This window comes from Sinohyriopsis cumingii, chromosome 3 (assembly GCF_028554795.1).
Source record: "Sinohyriopsis cumingii isolate HCF-2022 chromosome 3, ASM2855479v2, whole genome shotgun sequence".
In the NCBI taxonomy this organism is placed as follows: domain Eukaryota; kingdom Metazoa; phylum Mollusca; class Bivalvia; order Unionida; family Unionidae; genus Sinohyriopsis; species Sinohyriopsis cumingii.
The window spans coordinates 132,653,195-132,677,804 of record NC_142963.1 but is presented as its reverse complement, the minus strand read 5'-3'; the positions used below and the strand labels follow the sequence as shown (position 1 = coordinate 132,677,804).

Sequence of the window (24,610 nt, the reverse complement as noted above, 5' to 3'; positions counted from 1 at the left end):
TACCTTGTTTCCCAAAGTTCATGCTTGTTAAAGAGACAAAAGAGCAAACTTAATTTTTTAAATGATTATAAACAGGCATCAATATTTTTTTATGCCAACCATGTGGTAAATGAAAAGAAAGTATATAATTCATTGTAGTTGTTATTGTTGTCGTGGTTTAATGTGAATTTTCAGCACGTGACAGGGTACACATGTTGTCCCAAATATGTGATGGAGGAATAAACACACACTTTATGATAAATCCATATAGTAATACTCCCAGTGATAATCCTATACTTGATGAAAAGTCCATACTGTAATACTCCCTATGGTAAGCCCATATTGTAGTATTCCCTAACATAAACCCATACTGTAATATTCTCTATGGCATTTCCATATTGTAATACTCTCTATGGCAAGTCCATACTGTAATACTCCCTAACATATACCCATACTGTAATACTCACTACAGTTGTTATTGTTGTTGTTGTTATGGGGTTTAACACCATTTTTCAGCACAAGATAGGCTATACATGGCGGCCAGTATTAATGGTGGAGGAAGAACCCAGGAAAACCCCGGAAAGAACCACCGACCCACGAGAAGCTACCGGCAAACTTTCTCACATATCCACATTGACCGAGCCCGAGACTCGAACCCACATAGACAGAGGTGAGATGGCAGTGATCCGTGACGGAGAGTGCTTTAGACCACTCGGCCACTCGGGGGCCCCTCACTACAGTAAGTCCATATGTAATACATGTACTCCCTATGGTAAGTCCACACTATAATACTCCCAATGGTAAGTCCATACAGTGTTATGTATATTTCATTTTCATTGTTTGTTATATTTTTAAATTTCATTATATGCTATTGTAATATAACTTTGTATGTTGGACTTTACCTTGCCCAAAATCAAGTTAATTTTTTACTTGACCTGGATTTTTTAATATTTTTCAATCTGTAAACAACTAATACATAGCTAAAATACTCTCTATGTGTATTGGTTTAATATCAGGATCATTATTAATATATATAAATATGTTTATTTGGGTCTGGGTCTAGGTTATTCGAATTCCCTTACAATTTGCCTGGTGTACCTGACATAGACCAGATTATATATTACAATTTTTGTAACAGACTTTCTAATAATAACTAACATTTTATTTTGTAAACATTAAGAACTTTCTAGATGGTTATTTTCCATTAGGTAATGGGTCTTTTAGAAAATTTTAATTGTGACCTTATGTCAAGTGGAATACTATATAAAAATTTTACTGGACAGATTATTCATTTGTGCTTAAGATCTAGCAGAATCAATTTGTATTACTGTTGTGTCCAGTAATTCATTTTGGTTGGAATTTATTTCTTCAAATAGTTTAATTCAAGTGAATTTTCTCTGAAAATACTGAATGCTCATTAAAAAATAATATTCTTGGACAGAGACATTCATTGGGATTTGTAGTGAATTCAAACCTGGAATTATATTACTGTGTTGAAACAAAAGACTATTGGTACAACAAAACAATACAGGCCACCAGTCACATCAACACCTTCAGTGCTGGACTTAATTTGGATTTCTACTAAAAGTTTATTCTGAACTTTAAGTTATTAGGACTTGTGTCTGTAATTCTAGGATTATTTTGTGATTTAATTCACAATACCATAAGTTCTTTTTTTCAATTTCATTTTGCATTCTAGGGAAATAAATTATTTATTGAATTTTACAATGCTTATTCTTTTAACTCTTTTCTGTTACTTTAAGAGCAGTGTGTGTGTGTAATTTGGATTTTTAACGTAGCTTTAACAAATTTTCAGTCATATGGCTATGATGTCTGCAGTGTGGCAGTTTATAGTGATGTCTAGCATCATGTCCCACCCAATCACATTATCCTGACACCGGGTGGACCAGTCCTAACACTAACCTCTTAATGATGAGCACCTAGCGAGGTAGCTGTTAGTACTATTTTCATAAGTCTCTGGTATGACTCAGCCAGGGTTTGAAACCGTGACCTCCACAGACTCGTAATAACTGTAATACTCCCTATAGTAAGTCCATATTGTAATACTGTCTTTGCTAAGTCCATACTGTAATATTCTTTATGGTAAGTCCATACTGTAGTACTCTCTAAGATAAACCCATACTGTAATACTCCCTATGTTATATACATACTATAATTCTCCCTATGATAAGCTCACAATGGATAAAAAGCCCATATTGCATTTCTCCCAACAAAAACCAGTGTTTGATAATAAATTCATACTGTAATTCTCCCTGTAGTTCTCCAATGATAAGTACATGCTTGATGAGGCCATACTGTAGTTCTCCCTATAATAAGCCAATTATGCTTGATGATAAGCTCATGCTGTAATTCACCCAATGATAAACCCATGCTGTAATTCTCCCTATGATAAGCTAATGCTTGATGAATATACCATGCTGTAATTCACCCAACAATATGCCCATGCTTTAATTCTCTCTATGATAAGACGATGTTTGATGATAAGCCCATGCTGTAATTCACCCAACAATAAGAACATACAGAAATTCCTCCTATGATAAGCCGATGCTTGATGATACGCCCATGCTCTAATTCACCCAACAATAAGGCAATGCTGTAATTCTTCGATAAACCAATGCTTGATGAATATACCATGCTGTAATTCACCCAACAATATGCCATGCTGTAATTATCCCAATGATAAGCCAAGGCTTGATGATAAGCCCATACTGTAAATCACTCAACAATAAGCCCATACCATAATTCTCCCTATAATAAGACAATGCTTGATGATAAGCCTATGCTGTATTTCACCCAACAATAAGCCCATGCTGTAATTCTTCCTAAGATAAAAAAAACTGGTTGATAAGTTCATATTGTAGTTGATCCAATAATAAACTGATATCCGAGTTATAAACCCATACCATAATTCTCCCTATGATAAGCCAATGCTTCATGATAAATCAATGCCGTAATTCACCTAATGAAAAACCTATTCTGTAATTCACCTAATGATAAACCTATTCTGTAATTCACCTAATGATAAACCTATTCTGTAATTCACCTAATGATAAACCTATTCTGTAATTCACCTAATGATAAACTATTCTGTAATTCTCCTAATGACTAGCCGATGCTAGATAAATCTATCCTCCACTTGAACAAAATTTTGCTGAATTCTCATTCACAAGAAAGCTTTCTCTAATAATGAGTGAAACCTCAAATTTTTCAAAACAAATACAAAGCAGGTCCTGTGAGTTTAATGCTGGCGATGTACTATGAATAAACATACCCATGTCGGACAATCATCATCTCGAATGTCTGAATGATCTTCTCCCTGAAGAAGTCGACGAACTGAAGATTTTTCTTCTTACAGACCCGTTGCATGGAATCCAGGAAGATTCGGTAGTCTGCCTCTGGGAGCTTCAGTCCTGGGAATAAGTCTGAGATGATACCATTGAACAAGGGAATGTCATGAGCCAAGAACTTGGGCAGGTTGACATCAATAATTGACCTCAACATCTGAAAAACACAGGTAGACATTATAAGAACAGCAAAATAGTTCACATTATTAAGAATAAATAAGAATTTTGTACATGTATTATGCATCATCATTTTTTTTTTTTTTTTTTAAATTGTGAAGATCCAGAGGAAACCAATTTTTGGGGCAAAACTTTTCTTGGATAATACATACCCAGTCATAATGTTTTAGGAGTGTAATCACTACCTCACAAATCCAGCCCTCTCAAGCCAAGAAAGGCATTCATGACATCACTCAGCTTATTTTATGAACAGAAGTACTATAAAGATTCTGCTTGCCATGACCAGAGTCAGATTAGATTGGTCTCCCCTAGGATAGAGAATACGCAAATCCCATCAATCATCAGTTACTACTGGAGCTAATATGCACATTCTTCCACAGATGTAACAACAGGAAAGCTTGAGAGGGCATGCTCATATTATGACTGGGCAAGCATTTTATCAATGAAATATATTTTACTCCAAAGACTGGTTTCTTCTTCAAATATGTTACTGAATCATAATATCCCAAGAGAATAGGAAAGTGAAGGGAGTTACATTCCAATACTCCTCAGTTGATCCTCTCTATGGTATCCTATTACATGGTATCCTATTACATGGTATCAATCTAGCAGTGATTGCCTTGTACAATCATTACAGATTTGGCACCTATCACTCTATACAAGGCCAAAACACTCTTGCATAACTGCCATCTCTGCAAGCAGATGACTTTTTTTGCATTCATATTGCTAAAATGAGCTCAAAGATATGGTGACTGTCTCTCTTAGCTTGGGAGGGCTGGATTTTAATTGATGGATTCCTTATGCATTACGATCCAGTAATGTCCTTGAAGAAGAAATTATATAATCTCTCTATATCATCAAAACAATAAATTTATTCCTGGCTATTAAAGACTTTATAGTGCCTTTCATGCTTAAAGGTATGTGAGGCTCAACAATTTTTTTTCCAAGTCTACTTATAAAATTCTACAAACTTAATGGCTCCCACTTTTCTGTCAACCGTTACATTTTTCTTAAATTTGCTCTTTTCATTAATAGTCCCCTCTTTTCCATGAACTGTTACACTGTTATTAAGTTTTCTGATTTTACTCTGATTCGCTTTATTATACAAATATCAAGTAACAAGTACTTGTGATTATCATGGTCAATTTATTAATGTAAAAAAAAAAATACTTTAGTAAATCAAGTATCATTAGTAAATGATTAATTGGAAAATCTCTTTTAAAAAAGAATTATTGAATATTAATTACTATTCTTAAAACTTTTATGAGATGGAATTCATAAGGCAGTAAATTCAATGGCCTGGTAACTTACCAGAATACTCTCATTTTCATCTGGGAATTTCAGTTTCAAATTTCCTGCTGCTGACAGTACAGCCTTCACTGCTCGCATTCCATAATCATAGTGAAACTGTGATGACAGCTGCTCTGAGCACAGTTGGTATGTGGTGACAATCTTAACAGACAAGCTTCTGGCATCTAAAAAGCCAAATGAGTACAGGGAAATCTCAGCAATCATGGCATAATCTGGCACCATCATGGCTACGGATCGGAAGAGGACTTTCAGATTGTCAGGAAGTTCTGATCTGCCTGCATAACCAGGGTTCATGGTGATGCAGACATAGCAATTTCTGTTCAGTTTCAGTTCTGTCCCCTCAAAGACAAACATCTCTTGGCTGCCTTGCACGGCTCGAATGATGCAGAGAATCTGTTGTGGTTTAGGTGGTCAATAATTATAGGAACACAATTTTAATTGATTAAAAATTAAGCCATCATCTAAACTAAGGACTAAAAGATGTGTTTACTGACTATTACAAGAGAATGGTCAAAAAGCTGACACTTAAAGAATGTTGAATATCAGATCTTCTGAGTTAGCTGTTTAACTTTTGTTTTAGAATGCACAAATGTTAAATCTATAGAAACTGTAGTCGTGTTTCTTTAATAATAATAGAAGAATGAGAAGAAATGCTTTCAAAATGCTAACCAAATGCTAAAATTGCTAAATAACTTGAAGAACAAATGGAAAAACATCAAAATCTAAAACCAGAGTCTATAAGATTGGTTTTACTTTATATTCTATATATTAAAAAAATGGTGTCTAAACCATATCATAAATGCCCTACCTGTTGAGCAATTACAGACAACACCTCTAGGTCAATTCTGTTGAATTCATCAAAACATGACCAGGCACCAGAGGAAGCAAGACCCTTGAAAAACTGAAATGACATAAAAAATTAATTTTTCTTAACTGTATAAAATCATTACATCATCTTGTGAAAACAAATTTTCAAACCAATTATCATTAATGCCATATATATATATTTTAGTGTAGAATGGCATTAGATTATTTAGTTAGTATTACATCACTGTGTGACAAATGATACATGGACATTAATATTTATGCATGCTCTGCTACTATAAGACTCAAAGGCCATGGTAACTTGTTCATGACTAGGTAGTCCAGCTGATTAATAACACTGATCAGCAACATTGCTAAACTGGATGTACATACTTATATTTATTACACTGATATTTATATAGGCCACTGTAATTTGCTCATGATCTCCAGTAGATTAACAACAATGCTTAGCACTGTTGGTTAGCAGTACACATTGTTTTTAATACAATATTTATGACACTAATATTTATGACTTTTCTTTTACAAAACTTGTATGTATAGGGGCCCCGAGTGGCCGAGTGGTCTAAAGTGCTCACCGTTCTGGATCACTGCCATCTCACCTCTGTCTGCGTGGGTTCGAGTCCAAGGCTCAGCTAGCGTGGGTACGTGGGAAAGCCTGATAGTAGCTTCTCATGGGTCAGTGGTTCTTCCCTGGGTTTTCCAGGGTTCTTCCTCCACCAGTTATACTGGCCGCCATATATAGCCTATCTTGTGCTGAAAATGGCGTTAAACCCTAGAACAACAACAACAAGACTTGTATGCCACTGTAACTTGCTCATGACAAGGTAGTCAAACAGATTAATGACACTGATCAGTGACATTGCTTAGCTGCATGCATCATTTATATCATGACATTTATGACACAAATATTTATAAATGTTATTTAACAAAAGCTATTTTATAAAGCCTTCAAACCTTGCCCATAGCCAGGTAGTCCAGACCATCGGAGCAGTTGAAGACGACACATTGTACAGCAAGGGCCTTTGCCAGATCTTTCACTGTCTCTGTTTTCCCAGTTCCGGCTGGCCCTTCTGGAGCCCCATTCAAGTTCAGGTGGAAAGCTCCCACCAGGGTCCTATAACACCTGTCTGTAAGTGGGGTGATGACAAGTCGAGCTGAGTTGCCGAGATATTCATAGCAATAGTTGACAGTGGCATTCGTCATGCGAACCTTCATGTTGGCATCCTCCCAGTAGTAACGTAGTTGGGCTAACCAGTTAAAGTCATTCTCAGAAGACACACCTGGTACAACCAGAGAAATTATTAGATATAAAATATATGTATATTCACTTGTTATGCATCAATAAGTTTGATTCATACTTATTAACAATGGAAGCTGCGATTGCCTATTATCAAGAATCTCAATCCGCATAATATAAACTGTCCAAAATTTCACATCTACTTACCATAATCCATATATACCTGGTTATAAGATGAGCCCAACTGCAAACTGCAAAGACCCAGATCTGCCATCACATAATGCACCAGCAGATCTGTGCAATTTGCAGTTGGGATTGTCTTATATGCAAATAAATAGAAGAAATCATTGAAACAAAACAACAATAGATCCTGATTGTCATGCACATTATGCTACGGCAGATATGGATCTATGTTTTTTGCAGTTTGACTCGACTTATATGTCAGTATAGATGGTATGAACTTTTGCATTCCTGCAATGATACGGATTTGTTTGCATGTGGAGACAAGTGATATTTATCACAAGATCTTTTAAACAGTTATCATTCGTAACTGCATTTTAGAATATTGGAAAGCTGGCATGCAATTCACATGAATGAATTAATATTATTCATGATATATTGGCAAAATCACATTGATCTATTGAAACTAAATGGAAATTCTTTCTTTAATATAAGTTTTACATGCTGCAGAATCATATTTATCAGTGATTAACATTTTTTTGAACAATATTCAACCTGAACTGTAACAATCTGAAAGACTAAAATCCAAGGGACAAGAGTTTTCTTCAATTTCTTCCAAATATATGTTTGTGAGCTCTCACTCCTCTCGCAAAGAAATAAGTACTCTTGTTGTCGATTGTGGGATTTATGACAGTTGGTATGAGGTACAATAAAAAAAAAAACAGACTCAAAGAGTATTACTTTCCCGAAATATATTAACGTATTCAATCCCTTTGTCTTTCACTTGCGTGAAATCTCCGCACTGCTCAAGGTGTTGTATGACTCGCTCTCTCCTCGAGTAGTAATTGCCTAGCCTTTTATTAGTATCACGGAGAGGTGGTTTTCATACACGTGACGCACGGGAATCATGCGCCGCGATCGATCACTCACTCGTTCACTCACTCACAACAACCACACACATTAGCACACGATGCAAGTCCCGGGTCACATATTAATAAGTTGACTCAGACGCATTCACAATCAGCTAATTATCTAGCAATCCGATTTCATGGGACTAACTATAGTCAAGCATAAAATGGACATGTATACAATCGCAGCAGAATTAAAAGTACATGTACAAGTTAGATAACAAAATTCATGTACTCTTTGTGAGAGAATTTGATGATTAGTTGCCCAAAATAAAAATCAAAGCATATATTAGCCACTTGTATTCTTTTCCATTCAACAATAATATGCATCACAAGTAACAAAATTACCCTTAATATGGAGTAGTATAAAAGTGCAACCCATAATAAAGACATGAAATCTACACTTGCTGTTCTCTTGGCTGTACATTGCTGAACTAGTTACTATGTACATAAGCTATCCATTGTAACATATTAGGGACATTCCATTCATACATACATTGTACCCAGGGAAGGCACTTTAAAAAAAATATGCCGGGTCCTCTGATAACAAGGAGCTCATTTAAAAACAATACAAAATTATAAATTGCATTTATGTGTGACAACTCCACATCAAAAACGCATTCCCTGGGTCACAAATAGGTTTTACTGGAACAGCCTAACCATTTACTTATTACTTCTTGCATCCACCCAATGTGCCTAAAGTGTTTTAAACCAGGTAAATACCACTCAGGTTCAATATTTTCTGCATTTTGTTACATTATAGTCATATTTTTAGTATGTCATAACATTAAGCATTTTACCTTTCTCTGCCATTCCGAAGACCACATCTCTGGCATGCACATCAATAACAACCAGAGCTCCAAGAGTGGTACGCTGCTGTTTGGTCAATTTGCCTCGAACCAGTTCCACAATACTCAGCAGCTGGAGACGGAGTTTTTCCCAGTAATCCTTAAGACCAGTAGGTCCAAAACGAATAGCCTCATGTACTTCTCTTGTCCAATAGGCAGAGGATACACACAGCACGACCTGCCCTGGCCATTCCCTAACCCAGTTATTCCTGACTTCAATTGGATAGGCCTAAAAACCACATATTTGTAAAAAAATATCACAACATATTCATTTGCATTACATTGATATACACTGCATATATGAACTTGTGGTATGTACAATATTAGCAATATAGAACAAATATAGCTACAAATGCAAATTCCACCTGGCATACTATTCCCATATAAAGCAGTTATGGACCTGTAATTGGTAGGGTTGTATATTTTTTATTATGAAAGATTCTAAGCTGTGCTTTTGTGGGTTTACTTAACTAATAACACAGTAAATACGTCCTATACAAGGATGTCATGGCAACCTAATTCTAAAGGTTATACATCTTCATATTTCTGCTTCTCAAAATTTGGTCTTTTGAATATACTGTACTGTGCTGCTATAAATACTTATAAATTACTTTCTTTTATTATTACAATACATATTTACAATTTTCTTATAACATCTCCTTAATATTTTTCACTGTCTATAAACCTATGCTTTCATTAATCACATCAGCCATATGATAAAAGCAAATATTACAGTTAATGAGGGGAGATCTTGAAATAAGCTTATACTTGTTGCTCAATCCTTTATATCTCTTGTTCAATTTTATATAATTTCCATGATGACGTCTTCAAAAAAATAGTTTCAATCAATCAAATCAATAAATCAAATCTGGTGCTGAAAACATCATAAAATGAATATATCCTAAAAATGAGTATTCCAAGTGATCTATTCTGATGGAGTGTAGCCTTAAATGTAATAAAAATCACAAATGGGGAGAGTTTTAAACTGGAATTAAAAAAGAAAAATATGAATTCACAAAAAGCATGCTCTACCATACCAGCCTAGTTTTCTGCCATGAGCAACTCGTACACAACAATTATGAATCACTAGTTCAAATTACCATATACATTCATTTATATGTCTATCTTTGAATGGGGTAGACCCATTATCTGCCATTATATAATTACCTTATACACTCATGTATAATAAACATCCATCTTGTAATGGGGTAGACCAATATCTGCCATTAAACAATTACCATTGGAAATTTAGGTGCAGCAAACATAAAGCATGTTGCATAATAGAAATCAATGATTTCTGCAATTAGGTGTGGAGAATACATAAGTATACAGCAGAGATAAACAGCTTGGCATGTTGGCATTTCAATGTTTCATGTAGCTTTTGTATCAAGATATTTGCAAACCAAACCTGTGTAACACAATTTTAATCCCGGATTTTATCAACACAACTGAGCCTGGACTTATATCTATAATCTAGGCAAATCACTTAATCAAGTATAAATCTCATTCCAATTTCATTCCAGTGGAACATCTCAAGTCTAGACCTCGATTTTAAGGATTTCTGCTACAGTCGGGGCCATAAGTAAAGATAGATTTTTTCTCCACTCACACTACAGACGATAAAAATTACTTGAGATTCACAACACATCAATGCACACCAAAAAGGTATTTACTAATTAGACTGATGTAGATTTTACAAAAAGTTTTAAACACACAATAAAACAATTAACACATGTCAATTATTGTCATTTTGGTCATACCTCATATGCAGCCTCCACAACATCACGGACTGATACCAACATGACATCTTGCACCTGTAGCAGCCATTTCTCAACTGCACCACGGGCTTCAGAAGTCGAGATGACTTGTGACAGTTTGATTTTTTCTCCCTCACTACTGAACATGGCATGAATATCCAACTTGGAGTCAAACTCAAGCTTGGCAATTCCCTCAAAACATTTTTTCAGATGAGGCTGGACACGAGATGGGTCCTTGGTCTCAGATAGAATTTCAAGCATCTCATCATTGGACAGGAAAAAGAATCGTGGGAAGAAGAGACGTTTCTTCTCCAGGTACGCATTCAGACCCTTCATGATTTTGTCAAGGAGGCCATTACTGTCCTGCAGTTTCTCCAGAAGGCCCTGAAGACTTGTGGCTATTAGGACCTGGTAAATAAAAAGAAAACCAAACATAACAGTATCTGCCCAACATTTATTTTTCTTGTTAAAAAAAGGAATACTATCAGCCTGTTATCAGGGGAAAAAATTATCTGGCAACTTCTGTATATGAGCATTATTTAATTTTTTTCCACAGCTCTGATATCCTGATTATATTACCAGACTAAAGTTCGTATACTTTCAGAAGGAAGTTCTTTCTCGCATGCTTTCCATCTTCTTCTTGGAGCCTTCATCATAAAAACATTCACTGAAAACAGTTTTAGTTTTCTTGATAATGTTGACAATGTACTAGTTCACTGAAACACAGCTTTGAAATTAACTCAATAATGTGATCAATACTGGTAGGCTTCCACTCTCAGTGACACTTTTGGATGTTTCCATTAACCAGGAACTAAACCAAAGTATCTCAAAACTTAATAATTTTCTGAAAAGGACACAATGAAGAGTGTTAAATATAAAAACATAGTAAATGGTTTAATTTTTTTAAATTTCTAAAGTATGTTACTTTTAAAAATTCCTAAAGTATGTTTTTTTTCAAATCCTAGAGTATAGTTATTTTTAAATTTTTTTAATTCCTAAAATACAGTTAATTTTTTTTAATTAAAATTCCTATAATATGGTTATTTTTTTAAATTCCTAAATAATGCTAGCTTTTTTAATTTCCTAAGCTTTTTTTTTAGTTCTTAAGGTGTGATTCTTTTTTTTCAAATTACTTAAGTATGTTTTTTTAAAAAATCTTTAAATTCCTAAATATATTTAGTATCTTATCTTGTCCACTTTCCAACAGAAGTTTGATTTTGAATGTCATTTATACAAAGACAAGATTTTTACACAAATTCTTGAGAAGAGAAATCTTTAAACAGTACCAACCATAAAAAATCTGATGCACTTGAAACATTGACTATACAAGGCCAAAAATATACCTCTTTGAAAATATACTGATGGTACATCCACTCTGGTCATATATCTTGTTTATAAATATAGCATAAAATTTGTGTGATAGTTTACCTCACAAATTTTGTGTTACAGTTTACCTCACAAATTTGTGTCACATTTTACCTCACAAATTTGTGTTACAGTTTACCTCATATAATTGTGTCACATCTTACCTCACAAATTTACCAAAACAAATCCTCTTCAGGATACTGTACCATTTGTAGATTGATTAGATTAATTCATTATCTCCTATTGCTGTGATGACGTGATTTATTTTACCTACCCAGTCTCCCATGTATTGTGAAAAGTGGTACAATTAACTTTGTATGTGTACTTGATGCTTAGTTCATGCTTTACTTACTAAAGATCTTTATTACGCATTGTCAAACTCATCTCTGGTTCAATCTCCACCATGTATTATACATGCAATTCAACCAATACAATTTTAGTTACATGTACGAAGGAGCCACCAGACAACAAGGAATTTATTTCAAAAGAGCCAAAAATAGAGGAGTTATTTGAAAATAAAATTAATAGAAAATGGGGAGAATTAAAACAAAGGAGAACTGACTTACTCTGGCGGAGAAATTTCCAAACTCTCATTGGATGAAATTGATAGTGACCTTATATCCACTGATTGACAGGAATGAGAATGAGAAGATAATAAAGAAAACAAAACGAACTAAGGAAGGATCAATCTATAGGTCACTAATGTCAGAACCCACATCAATAAGAGATCATTTACCTGGATCTGCACCAGTTGTACTGACAAATTTAGACCCCAATGCAAACGAATTCATTAATTCAAGCATTTTTTAAAAATTGAATTGAAGGTTTTATTTTATTCTATGCGAATTCATGATGACTTTCATAAATTTCATAAGGATTTAAGTAAATGGATTATTTATGACATAAGGACCAATATTGGAAACTCCAAAAGTAAACCAATTTTACCATTCTGCATCACCTTTTGATTTCAGTATGCTGCATCAAATTTATATATTTTGATAATTTTATCCAGAATGAGTTTGCTAAATTACAGCTTAACTGAGGGAATACAAACCAAAAGCAACCAAATCCTTTCACATAACCCCATGTACAAATCAGTCAGTCAAATACAGTCTGTCAATCTCTTGGATACGGGCCCTGATAAGGTTTACAATTCCCTTGATGAGCCATCAACCTGTATGCTGCAAGAAATTTCCAGATGCTTGATTCAGAGGATCATGAGCCAAAAAGATTCATTTACCAAAACTATATAATGCCTCATTTTTACATCAACTACAAATCCTACAAATAAATATCAAAAATGTTTCTCCTACAACTGAATAAGCAGTTTTAACTAGGATGAGCTATTTTTTTAACGTCAGATCAAACGGATTGATTTTACCTATGACATCCAATTTTACGACATTTAGTGATCATATGACTAACCACTACACTAAGCAGTTTTAACTGAGGGCTGTTCCATATAAATAAAAATAGTAACCCATGGAAGGCGCTTTAAAAAAAAATATATGCCCTGGTACTCAGCTTACTAACAGAGTTCACAAGAAAATGATACAAATTTCTAAATAGCATGTTCTATAAGTGATCGCTGCACAGAAAAAGTGCCTCCGTTGGTCCCAAGTACATTTACTGAAAGAGCCCAGAGAGGGGCAGTTTTTACAAATCAGTTTGATCAAAGGGGCTTTCATTTTTTATACCCAATTTCATTGGGACAAGCTCTTACCAAACAAAGAGTTGACTACAGAAGATTAACTCATATTATTAGTATTTTGTTAAAGTCATTCAAATTTGCTCCAAACCATTGATCAATGTAGTAATCTAATTAAATGATAACAGTTTATTAACTGGTGGTATCAAGGGGAGGTAATAGACAAGAGTTACTGCCCTTCATCTATTTTAAAATAGACTGGATATGAAGATTTTTGTCTTTTAGTAGGGATAGATTCGCAAGGTAGCAGGCTAATATTCCTAACATAATGTGATGATTGGGGAATATATTCGATGTTGAAATGAAAATATTTGACAAGATGTCATTTAAATAGTTTGAACAATTTAAAGCCTCAGTGTTTAACTTTGACCCTAGGAGTAGAATTTTGTATCATGTTACATACATTTGGTTCTCTGGCGGTGTGCTTCATGATGTCCTTCCAGTTGCGGTCTACAATCTGGAAGAGTCGTCCCTCCTCAGGCATCTGGCTCATGATATCCTCTGATGAAAAGATTGGCTCAAGGTACAACCACTGTGACTGGACTTTCAACCACTCATCAATGGTGTCCTGGATGCGGATCAGTCTTTCCTCCCATTCCTACGATCAGATCAAATATACATTTATCACATTACATAAATGAGTTAGCATTTCATTAATGTGCACACAAGATTCGGAAACTAATAAATGGATGGATGAGTATGAATAATACTAACTGTCATTTAAGAAGGGTGGGAACTAATAGAATCCATCAAATGCATCGTGCAGAAGAGGAAAATTCCACAGAAGCCATATGTGTAGCTTGGTCATTTGGTCTAAATGACTGGTGTTTACAAGACATTTAACTTCAAACACAGCTCATTTTAATACATAAATGTGTGCAGTTAATGTTTATCTTGATTACAGAGAAAGAATGTTCAAGTGATGATGAAAATTGGGAAGTTTTTGCTACTTTGCACCATGTTTGCAGTAAAAGGTAAAAAATAGTCAAGAAGTCAGGGAAAAGGTCACATGTGGGAAATGATAAAGCTATCATGAATCTATGTTCTGCACTGGAAAACAAGATTGTGAGAAGAAAAAATGGCATAGATATTGGTACTGTACTATAGAATGCAAATTTCTTTAGGCCCATGGAAACAAAAATTAAATTTGCAACATGTAGTGGTAGAGTATCCAGTTCTAAACCTTTTCAGCTGGGGTAATTACAAATTTATAGTACACTAACCCTTACAATAAACATAGTGAGACCCTGCTGATCCACATATATCTGATTCCTTACCATACATTCATATTAATAAGTAATATGGATCAAAAATTTATTCAAACAAGAGTCCCTTGAAAGGACTGATGCTTTGCTGACCCAAAAAGTATTTCTAAGAATCCATGATATGTCCTTGTACTCTTTATAAATACCCAGTTTTTAAATGCTCTCTGACATTCTTGAGAAACTCCAGTACATTAAATTTGATATAGTTTGATGACAAACATACTTTCTTACATGTTAAAGTTAACAGGAACACAAAATACCTGTAAGCGTATTACCAAATTTTTGGTGAAGGACTTGGATTCTTATCACTGAAATAAGATTATTGGACTTAATTGCCTCAGACAATGTCAAGATATGCCCACATGCCAATTTTGGTTAAATTTAAAGTCAATATTTTTTAGGGGAAACAAAAGTTATTACACTGACATCATTCAAGGTATTCCTCAGATTTACCATATATCTTCATTTCAGTTATCAAGCTCATAAAAGTTTCCATGAAATTTCTATAACTATTCCAAGCATTTACATGTAGAAGATGGAAATCACTGAGACATGCAGAGTGAGGGTATTGTCATGTACATAGAAATAGCTTGGAAAAACTGGACTTAGAAGGAAACAGCTGTTAATGTACACTCTAAACATGGATCTGTGGTCTTTAACAAATCCACACATGTAGCATGTAGATTTTGATAAAACTGTGCATGGAAGATTTGCCACATAAAAAATGAATGCAAATCAATTTTAAACTAGATACAGAAATTTGTATAATGTAATGTGACAACTAACAAGAAATAGATAAACTGAAATAAAAGTATAAGCTCATTTTGCAATGAATGTCTTCATTATTCCTTCAAGAAAGAGCATTAGGGCTAATATCAATCCAGAAAGAAAGCAAGGAAAATTTAGCTGGCAAGTTAAAAATATTACCTATTAAAGACCGAATCTGTTTGAGAAAAGCCAAATTAATGTACAGGATATCCCATAATAGTGCTCCTGAATATTTACAATCACTATTCCAGTATAGACTACCTAGTAATACTCCCCACCTGCGATCCATGTCTACCAAATAGTATAAAATTCCCAAACCAAATAAGGAGTTATTTCAAAAAAGTTTCCAATACTCTGGAACTCTGCTCTGGAATAGCATTCCAGTTGAGATTAGAAATGCACACTCTATTTCCTTCTTCCAAACCCAATATATCCAGTGGCTTCAGAGATTCAGCTAAAATAAATAAATTCCTTTGTATGAGGACCTCAAGGTAGATTAGTTCTTAGCTAATTGTGTTACCCTCTTGATATAAGGTCTTTATTATTATTATTATTATTATTATTCCCAACCTTTTCCATATTACTTTGCTACCAATGAAAAAGTGAAAATTTCTGGTAATTTTAATCTTTTTCTCTTTGAGATGTATCCAGCCTAGCATGGCCATTCTGAGGAACAAGTGTTTGGATTGGTAATTATTGCCTAATTTAAAATTTTGTTTAACTTAAATAAGAAATCTGAAAAGAAACATTATAAGAAATTTTAATATGTCAAACATTTAATCATGTTGAAGTTTCGATGCAACATTCACCTGACTACCTGCATGCAGACATTGACTTCCTAATTCCAAATACTGCAGGCTGAAATTTTTCATGACAAATATACATACATTATGTCATATTTACATTTTGATTAATCAGTAATCTCAAATTCATTTTGAAATAACAGAAAATTGACAGACACAGGACCAAATTCTTACCCTCATCATCAGTTGGAAATCTTCCTATGACAATAAAAGAGACTGAATGTCCATGAACATTACTTTTCTCCTCATATTTGTTAAAAATTTTATTTTATTATTATTTTGGTATTAACGTTGGTAATAATTTTGCTGTAATTTTTATTATCAATTATTTTATTATTATTAGTAATAGTGGTAGTAGCAGTACTTAGGGTGTTTAATTTACTCATTTTTTTTCTTTGATTCTTTTAATTTATTTATTCTTTTACCTAAACATACCCCTTTTTCCAGATACAGTTTTGCTCTGTCCCTTCACTAAACTGAATGCAATGTCAGAAAGTCTGCTTACGCACCAAGTTTGTAATGGAAGCAGTTTCACTGATCATTGTCACAATGACCATCCATTTAGGTGTAGTAGTGATCAATAACATGACAATATCAAACCAGTACCATTTTCAATTAATGCCAACTAGACTTCATACAAACATGTGTCAGTACAAACATCCTGTCAATATGGTCATCCATTCAGATGGAAAAACAATTATGCCAAGTATAGACAATCGATGGGTGACAGATGACAGATGGACAACAGGCCATCACATGAGTTCTTCTGGCCTATGACCAGTAGAGCTAAAAACAGCAAACAAATGAAATTAATGTTTTGGGTCTAACTCTGGGTTATATCAATCCAAACTAAGAAAGTGTCTTCTTGAAGTAAATAATTCCAATTCACTAAGAGATTAAAAAAAATAACATAACAGTTTTGAAAAATGTATTGAAACCTTGATCTCCTTCTCAAAGGGTTTGATGAATGGTGAACCTCGCATAGTCTGGGTCTTTACAATCTGGTCATCCAACTGTGTTTGGATGTCATCCACAGAGGACAGAATGCTGATGCCAGTGTCCCGGTACACAATCAGGTTGAATGACACTGTCTGCCAGTCTTCCATCATCTTAGCCATTGCCTTCTCCAGAGAGTGTTCCTGTAGCACAAGGAAAATAAAGAAGTTATGGTCTTCAACTAATTGCGGAAAGCACAGGCTAAATGTAAAACAGGCATGTATATATTTTCAGAAAATTAGTCAAAACACAACATTTGCTGAAAAATCTACAAAAGTAAAATATTGAACCTGTGCCCCTATAACACTGTGCATGTAAACAAACATTACATAGGCAGTGAAATTTTGACACTGAACCAGCACCATGCTGATTCAAGTGATATGATAATCAAACAGATTTTGTAGCTTTAAAAGCTGAGTTGAAGATACTAACATTTTGTTCCTCGAAATGCTGAGTAAGGTTTTGTTATTATAATTATATCTGATTAATCAGTTTAAATGTTCAACCAATCACATTACTAGATGCCTGACTTAACTGAAAGTTTAGACTTGAGTCTGGTTGGTGAAAACTGATCCAGTTTTCCTAAATCCCTTGAGTTGGTCTTACTACACTGCGCCGAGGTTTAACTATACTGTCATTCAAGGTAATCAAACATCAATATGGCAGTCCTTTTCTTGATCAATTGCAATAATGAAACACTACATTACAAGATAAAACAAACAAAGAATATTCACTAAGCATAGTATTTTTAATTTCACTTATTAAAATAATTTACAATCATCTATGTTGCTTTCAAGTGCCAAATGAAATTACGATCACTGAAATCAGGCAATTCCATAAAATTATACCAAACTCGTAATTTCTAAATTTAAATCATCTGTGCATTTCATTTTAGAAATTTTATGATTTTCCAAATAATATTTTATTCCTTTTCACATGGTTAAATATTACTGATTTGTGACAAAATCAAAAAATTGCAAAATCTAAATTGAGGTCGAAAATATCCTATGTAGGGTATTTAAAAATACAGAAATCTTTACCTTGGTGGCAGCACCACTGATCCCCTCAAACATCTCCATATGTGACTCAAGGTTCAGTTTTAACACCTTCCTGAGGGTGGTTCCTGAGTCTGGGGTCAGATCAAATCCAGCAATGTCTGACATCTGCTTCCAGTGGCGTGGTCTCATACCACGATTACACATTATAGAAATTACAGGAACAAAGTCCTAAAAGGAAAAATTTTGAATCGATTTGGTATTTTTGCTAACTTAATATGATAAATCAATCTTAAACTTTATAACTCTTTGAAACAATCATTTTTAATCACATATATTTGTATTACAGATGCATTTCAGCAATGTGGAAGCCTGCTATCTCATGAATTACTGTAAGGGTATTCTCACAAAAGCTCTGAGGGTTATTTCAATACATTTCTCTTTAAGTGGAATTATAATTTATTATATATGTAATGATGCATGAATCAAACACTTCTTATTCATGAAAAATGTTAATACATCTGAAACATAATTTAGTACTAATAGTTTTTCACTGTTCATAACAAAGATTTCGTTAGTATCCATAATAATTTAACCTTCTGCAGTGGAAGTTTCTTTAGGCATGGTAAACAAACAGCCAAAAAGCAGCTAGCATTCCAAACTACATTACTAGGTAATTTCAGCTACACTGCAAACTTAAACATAAAACCTTGATCAAAATGAAAATTTATCAAGGATACAACAAGACATTGATTAAATCTACCACTAAAACTGGACCTGATATTGTCCTGCCAGGTTGCTAGACTGTATGATTGAAAAATATGACTCACTAAAGCACAAAAAGCAGGCCCATGTAGCCTACTTTTCCAAGGTGTGAGTTGCACTTTTCAAGACATATCCAGCTATCCAACTTCATAACTGCAGTAATGATTACTGCATTTAAGACACCATCTATACTTGCTTATAAGTGGAGTCCAACTGCAAACTGCACAGATCCAGATCTGCCATTGCAAAATGTGCACCAAAAACTAAGTCTATGCAGGTTGTTAGGAGTAATCAGAAGAACAAACAATATTGACCCTCATCTGTTGGCACATTATGAGGTGGCAGATCAGGGTCTATGTTGCTTGCAGTTGGACTTGACCGATAAAATGAATATACACAGTATAGTACTATTTGCAAAGACTTAAGAGCTCACTGGAATGCAACATATTGGTTGCTGTAGAGATGTTGCAGGATTTTATCAAAAGTGGAGTTCCCTCCTTGTCACCAAATTAAGGGGTGGGGAAAGAGGTATAAGAGGAAGCAGTCATAGTTCAACACTTACATAACACTCAAATCTCCATCTCTCATTCTGTTAAAGCTCTTTTGAAATCAAAATCCTCAGAAGATGTTTCCAACAGTTATATCAACATTAATCTGCTAATGGTGTTTGAGGTTAATCTGTTCTTTATGTATGTATGAATACCTTTGTGCTGTGAACCCCTTCCTTGGTCTGCTGTCTGAAGGGGCATATGGATAACTAGTTTGGCAAGCTTGAACAAGTCAGGAAACTGTTTTTTTATGATTGTTATGTACAATTTTCCACAGTTAAAATGTATCGTCTCTTGTATATCTTGGCCTAAAACTAAGATTTTATACCAACATGCAACAGTTTCACTTTTTTGAATCAGTGCTTGGAGGAGTACTGCTATGCCAGATTCCTTATCTCTTCCATAATGCTGTGTTTGGGTTATAAGACCATCTGTGTCATAGTCTGCTTGTTCAGACAGTTATTTTGATCAAATGGATATCCTGATTTTTTTCATTTCTTTTTTAAATTTTTAATTATTCTATTTCTCTTTAAACTTAGAGTGTTAGATAGTTTTTAGCATAAGATATTGCAATGATAAATTGTTTGAGAAAAGAAATGAAAATTGTGCTCTACTTTCAAATTGCCTGTATTTTAATTAGGTTTGGTATTCTACCTTTTGTACATTTAATTTCAAAACGCTACTGACTATAGGATTCACCAACAGCTGTTTTTCTCCATCCCACACATACATCAGACCACAGGAACTCATATCATTGCTTGTAATTGACCTATAAATCACACTGTACTATATAAAGTTAAACTGTATGCAATATTATGAGCTCCTGTGACTGGACGTGCAATCAACATCATTTTTGGGTTGAAAATTATCTACTAGTATTTCCAGTAAATGTTTTCCACATCCAATAATCTGATATACTTCAAAACTTTAAAAATCTCTGTCACCATCACTATCATCAGCCAGTATTTGCTGAATGAAATCATCATCTGAAAATGAATTATGCTGGGAGTCAGCCATTTTGGGTTTTCTAGGTAGCCCATATTTTAAACTTCCATTTTCTAAAACTTCTGTGATGGATGCAAAGTTAAGACTATGACAGAATGCTTGTTCCAGGGCCGAGCATTTATCAAATTCAGCTTGACAACCATTTATGTCAAGATAATGTACCCAGCTGTGTAAACAGTTGCCTACATGGACAATCACAAATGTATTGACAAATGCTATGAGACTTTAAATGACATTTTGACTTATGTCATGAAGGCACTTTAGTTAAATAAAAACTGCTTACTGTGCAAAATACACTGTTATATGTGCAACTTTAAACTAATTGGCAGAAGTTCTTGTGCATCACTGTTGTCCAAAACCATAAATGTGTAAACATTTTGCATGATTCTTGCACTCATGCACCTTGGCAGCATTGCTGTTAGTGTGATCTGTTTTTGGTTAGTGGAAAAACTCAACATTGAGATCACCAAGTAATACCATTAAGCCAAATTTTTCAAGTGAGAATGAACTATTTTCCAAAACTGTACCTTGAATTCCTTCATGTTGTCCTGAACAGTCTGTGTGACATGGACAGCTTGAGGAATGTGAACTTTCTCCTCCTCTTCCACTGCCTCTGCTTCTCCACCCTCTTCTGCCAAGCGCTTCTTTTTCTTCTTCTCCCTGTTTCGTTCCTCCACTTCAATTTGCATCTTTTTGACTTTGGTGTTGAAAATTTTTTGGATCTTGTACGACTCCCTCCAGAATTCATCCACTTCAGCTTCAATGCTTTCAGCTTCCAGATCCAGGAATGCTCCGTCCATCCACCTGATAATAACAAGAATTTGACTAATTGGTTGTCTCGCATTCCTCCCCTGATACAAGATACCTACCTCCATCCAATCAAAACAAAAAGTAGGTCAATGTAATTTTTTTACCAATTAGTAGTGATCTTCAACATGAATTCATTAATTTAATTTCAGGAGGGATATTCCAGTAAAACATACTTGGGACAATGAGAAAGCACTTTTAATATTGATTAGTCACCCACAGATGCTTTTTAGAATTTTGTATCATTTTCAGATGAACTCTTTGAATAATCAGAGTACTCTAACATATGTATGTTTTTAAAAATAACATCCTTCCCTGGTCACCATCTATGTTTAAATGGAACAGCCCTCACCGAGCAGGCAACAGCTTCAGGATGCTGGAGGCTTACAGTGAATGTTTACAACTATACCAATGACAGTTATTATCAACCCCGTGTCTTGCCTATAATTCACAAGACATATACCCCACCAATGTCTCTTGTTCTTGAGAAGCCACCTGTTTAATGCAAACCACTTTAAGATTACCTCCATAAAAAACCCTAATGTTTTGAGAAAACTAAAGAAATCTTAAGGACCTTTGAACCAAGTAAAGCAAAGGTAAACAGAGGCCCAGGAAAATGAATTTACTGTTGGTAAAAGTACTCAATACCTATGAACTTACATGAAGCAGACATCTTTCAATGTAAAATACTAAGAATCATATTTTGACAAAGATGCTTTGAAATGAATTGATTACAATATAATCCATATGTCACTGTACTAATTTTTCTCCTTAGGCTTGATTTAATACTGCAAAGAGAAAGTATATTTCATTGTGTCTCTTACTTTTTCTCCGCTCTCTGCCATCTGAGAACAACATTGAAGAGGCGGAAGAATGGATCGACTGCATTGGTAATCTCTTCCACATCCTGGTAGGTGGTCACTGGGTACTTGTACAGTAGTTCTTCCTACAGGGGCAAGGACATTACTCAAAATATATTTACTTACATCAATGGGATAAATTAAATACTGACTCAGAGACAGACAGACAGACAGACAGACATAGAGAACAGAGAGTGATGGGCAGGCAAACACAGAGATAGTAAAAGAAAAGTAGAGACAGATATTGTGAAACAAAAGGAAAAAGAGATACAGAATTAGAAAATATGAATATTTATGTACATATATATATATATATATATATATATATATATATATATATATATATATATATATATATATATATATCAATCTATGTTTCTGATACAATTTTTTTTACAATATTACCTACATAGGATTTATGCATGTATGTCAATATAGGATTCAATTATCTGTTCATATTTCCCTCACTGGTCAAAAGTTATGACATGTTACAATAATATGTATGTGAAATCTTAGTTAATCTTCATTTCCTACATCTCTACCAAAAATCCCCTCCTCTCTTATACCCTGTTGATCCACTGAATCTGTTCCGCCACATCTGTGAGACGTTTCTGGACAGCCCTGACATCCTGGACATATTGCTGCATCATGTCCAGTTCACCATAGTCATTGAACTCATCAACCCGCTGTCGTAACTTTTCCAGCTCTAACATAACTTTCTCGCGCTTCTCCATCAGGATCTTCTCACCCGAGTTCTTTGACTTCTCGATCAGCTGTAAAAATAGGTAAGAGACTAATTGATGATAAAACACCTTACATATGTAAGTAAATGTATCAAAAGGGAATTGTCCTTCATGAGCAAGCGTCCTTTTGGTGAGGTGTTTGCCAAAATAAGTTCACTATAAGAATCTAGGTTTTTGAGAACACTTGTTATCTGTGTTTTCCACTGAATACAATACACTGTGCATATACACATTTTAGTGTCTGTTAAGCTTTGTGAATACAGTACACTGTGCATATACACATTTTAGTATCTGTTAAGCTTTGTGAATACAGTACACTGTGCATATACACATTTTAGTGTCTGTTAAGCTTTGTGAATACAGTACACTGTGCATATACACATTTTAGTGTCTGTTAAGCTTTGTGAATACAGTACACTGTGCATATACACACTTTAGTGTCTGTTAAGCTTTGTGAATACAGTACACTGTGCATAGACACATTTTAGTATCTGTTAAGCTTTGTGAATACAGTACAATGTGCATAGACACATTTTAGTGACCATCATTAACTGACCATTATTATTCAGCAGGGTTCCAAACACTGCATCACCCATTACAAGCATTGCCATATTTTAAGTAACAACAAGAATACCACTAGCAGCTAAAGAACAAAAATTTAAAGCCATGAAAACAAATAAAATCACTATAACTGATTCCTCAATACTGCATCATATACTGTTTCAATGATTACCATATCTTTTGGAGATTAAGTTTTTTGAGAAATTTGTGATAGTTTTTCTACCATCTAAAATTAACTGCCTTACAGTAATAATACTTAGGAAACTTTCTTGACAGTGTGTACACAAATTTGTTCATTTTAAGTTATACAGATTAGTTTGTATCACTGGATAAAAAACTTCAGAAAAACTTTTCAAATGTAAAGCATAAATTTAAAATTCACTCTAACAAACAGAAATAGTGAGAAAAAATTTCTGGCAATTAAGTGAAATTTCCAACCAAGCTCGTACAAGCACTTTGATCTGCCTCTTCAACTATAATGAATACACACAAGAGGGTGACCAGACTGGTCACAATTTGTAATTATTTACAGCAGGCATTAAAAGGCTCACAAAATAAATTCTGCAAACAAACTTTTAAATAATTAAATTAAGGTTGTCAACATCAATTTTTATATTTCTATTTTAGGTGGTTGAGTAACAGTTTATTCTCAGCAAGTAAGTATCTTTCATACATGCCTGACTAGGCTAGTTTGTAGTTTTAATACATGCCTGACCGGGCAAGTTTGTATTTTTAATACATGCCTGACTGGGCGAGTTTGTATTTTTAATACTTACCTAACTGGGCGAGCGGATATGACTGACTGTACATTAAGAATATTGTTTTTTACATTTT

The 24,610-nt window shown here is 34.2% G+C and overlaps 1 protein-coding gene across 4 annotated transcripts in view; it reads right to left on the bottom strand.

The window, feature by feature from the left end:
• Window positions 1–24,610, bottom strand: part of LOC149803885 (dynein axonemal heavy chain 12-like) — a 147,478-nt gene that overhangs the window by 86,792 nt on the left and 36,076 nt on the right. For all 4 annotated transcript variants that reach the window (XM_089953696.1, XM_089953697.1, XM_089953694.1 and 1 more), the window contains 12 exons: window positions 23,039–23,245; window positions 22,437–22,558; window positions 21,333–21,609; window positions 18,533–18,718; window positions 17,435–17,635; window positions 14,064–14,258; window positions 10,591–10,995; window positions 8,783–9,059; window positions 6,612–6,937; window positions 5,641–5,733; window positions 4,833–5,225; window positions 3,272–3,501 (listed from right to left, as the gene is read on the bottom strand). In XM_089953696.1, the coding sequence (XP_089809822.1) occupies window positions 3,272–3,501; window positions 4,833–5,225; window positions 5,641–5,733; window positions 6,612–6,937; window positions 8,783–9,059; window positions 10,591–10,995; window positions 14,064–14,258; window positions 17,435–17,635; window positions 18,533–18,718; window positions 21,333–21,609; window positions 22,437–22,558; window positions 23,039–23,245 (2,912 nt within the window). The remainder of the gene's footprint in view (window positions 1–3,271; window positions 3,502–4,832; window positions 5,226–5,640; window positions 5,734–6,611; window positions 6,938–8,782; window positions 9,060–10,590; window positions 10,996–14,063; window positions 14,259–17,434; window positions 17,636–18,532; window positions 18,719–21,332; window positions 21,610–22,436; window positions 22,559–23,038; window positions 23,246–24,610) is intronic.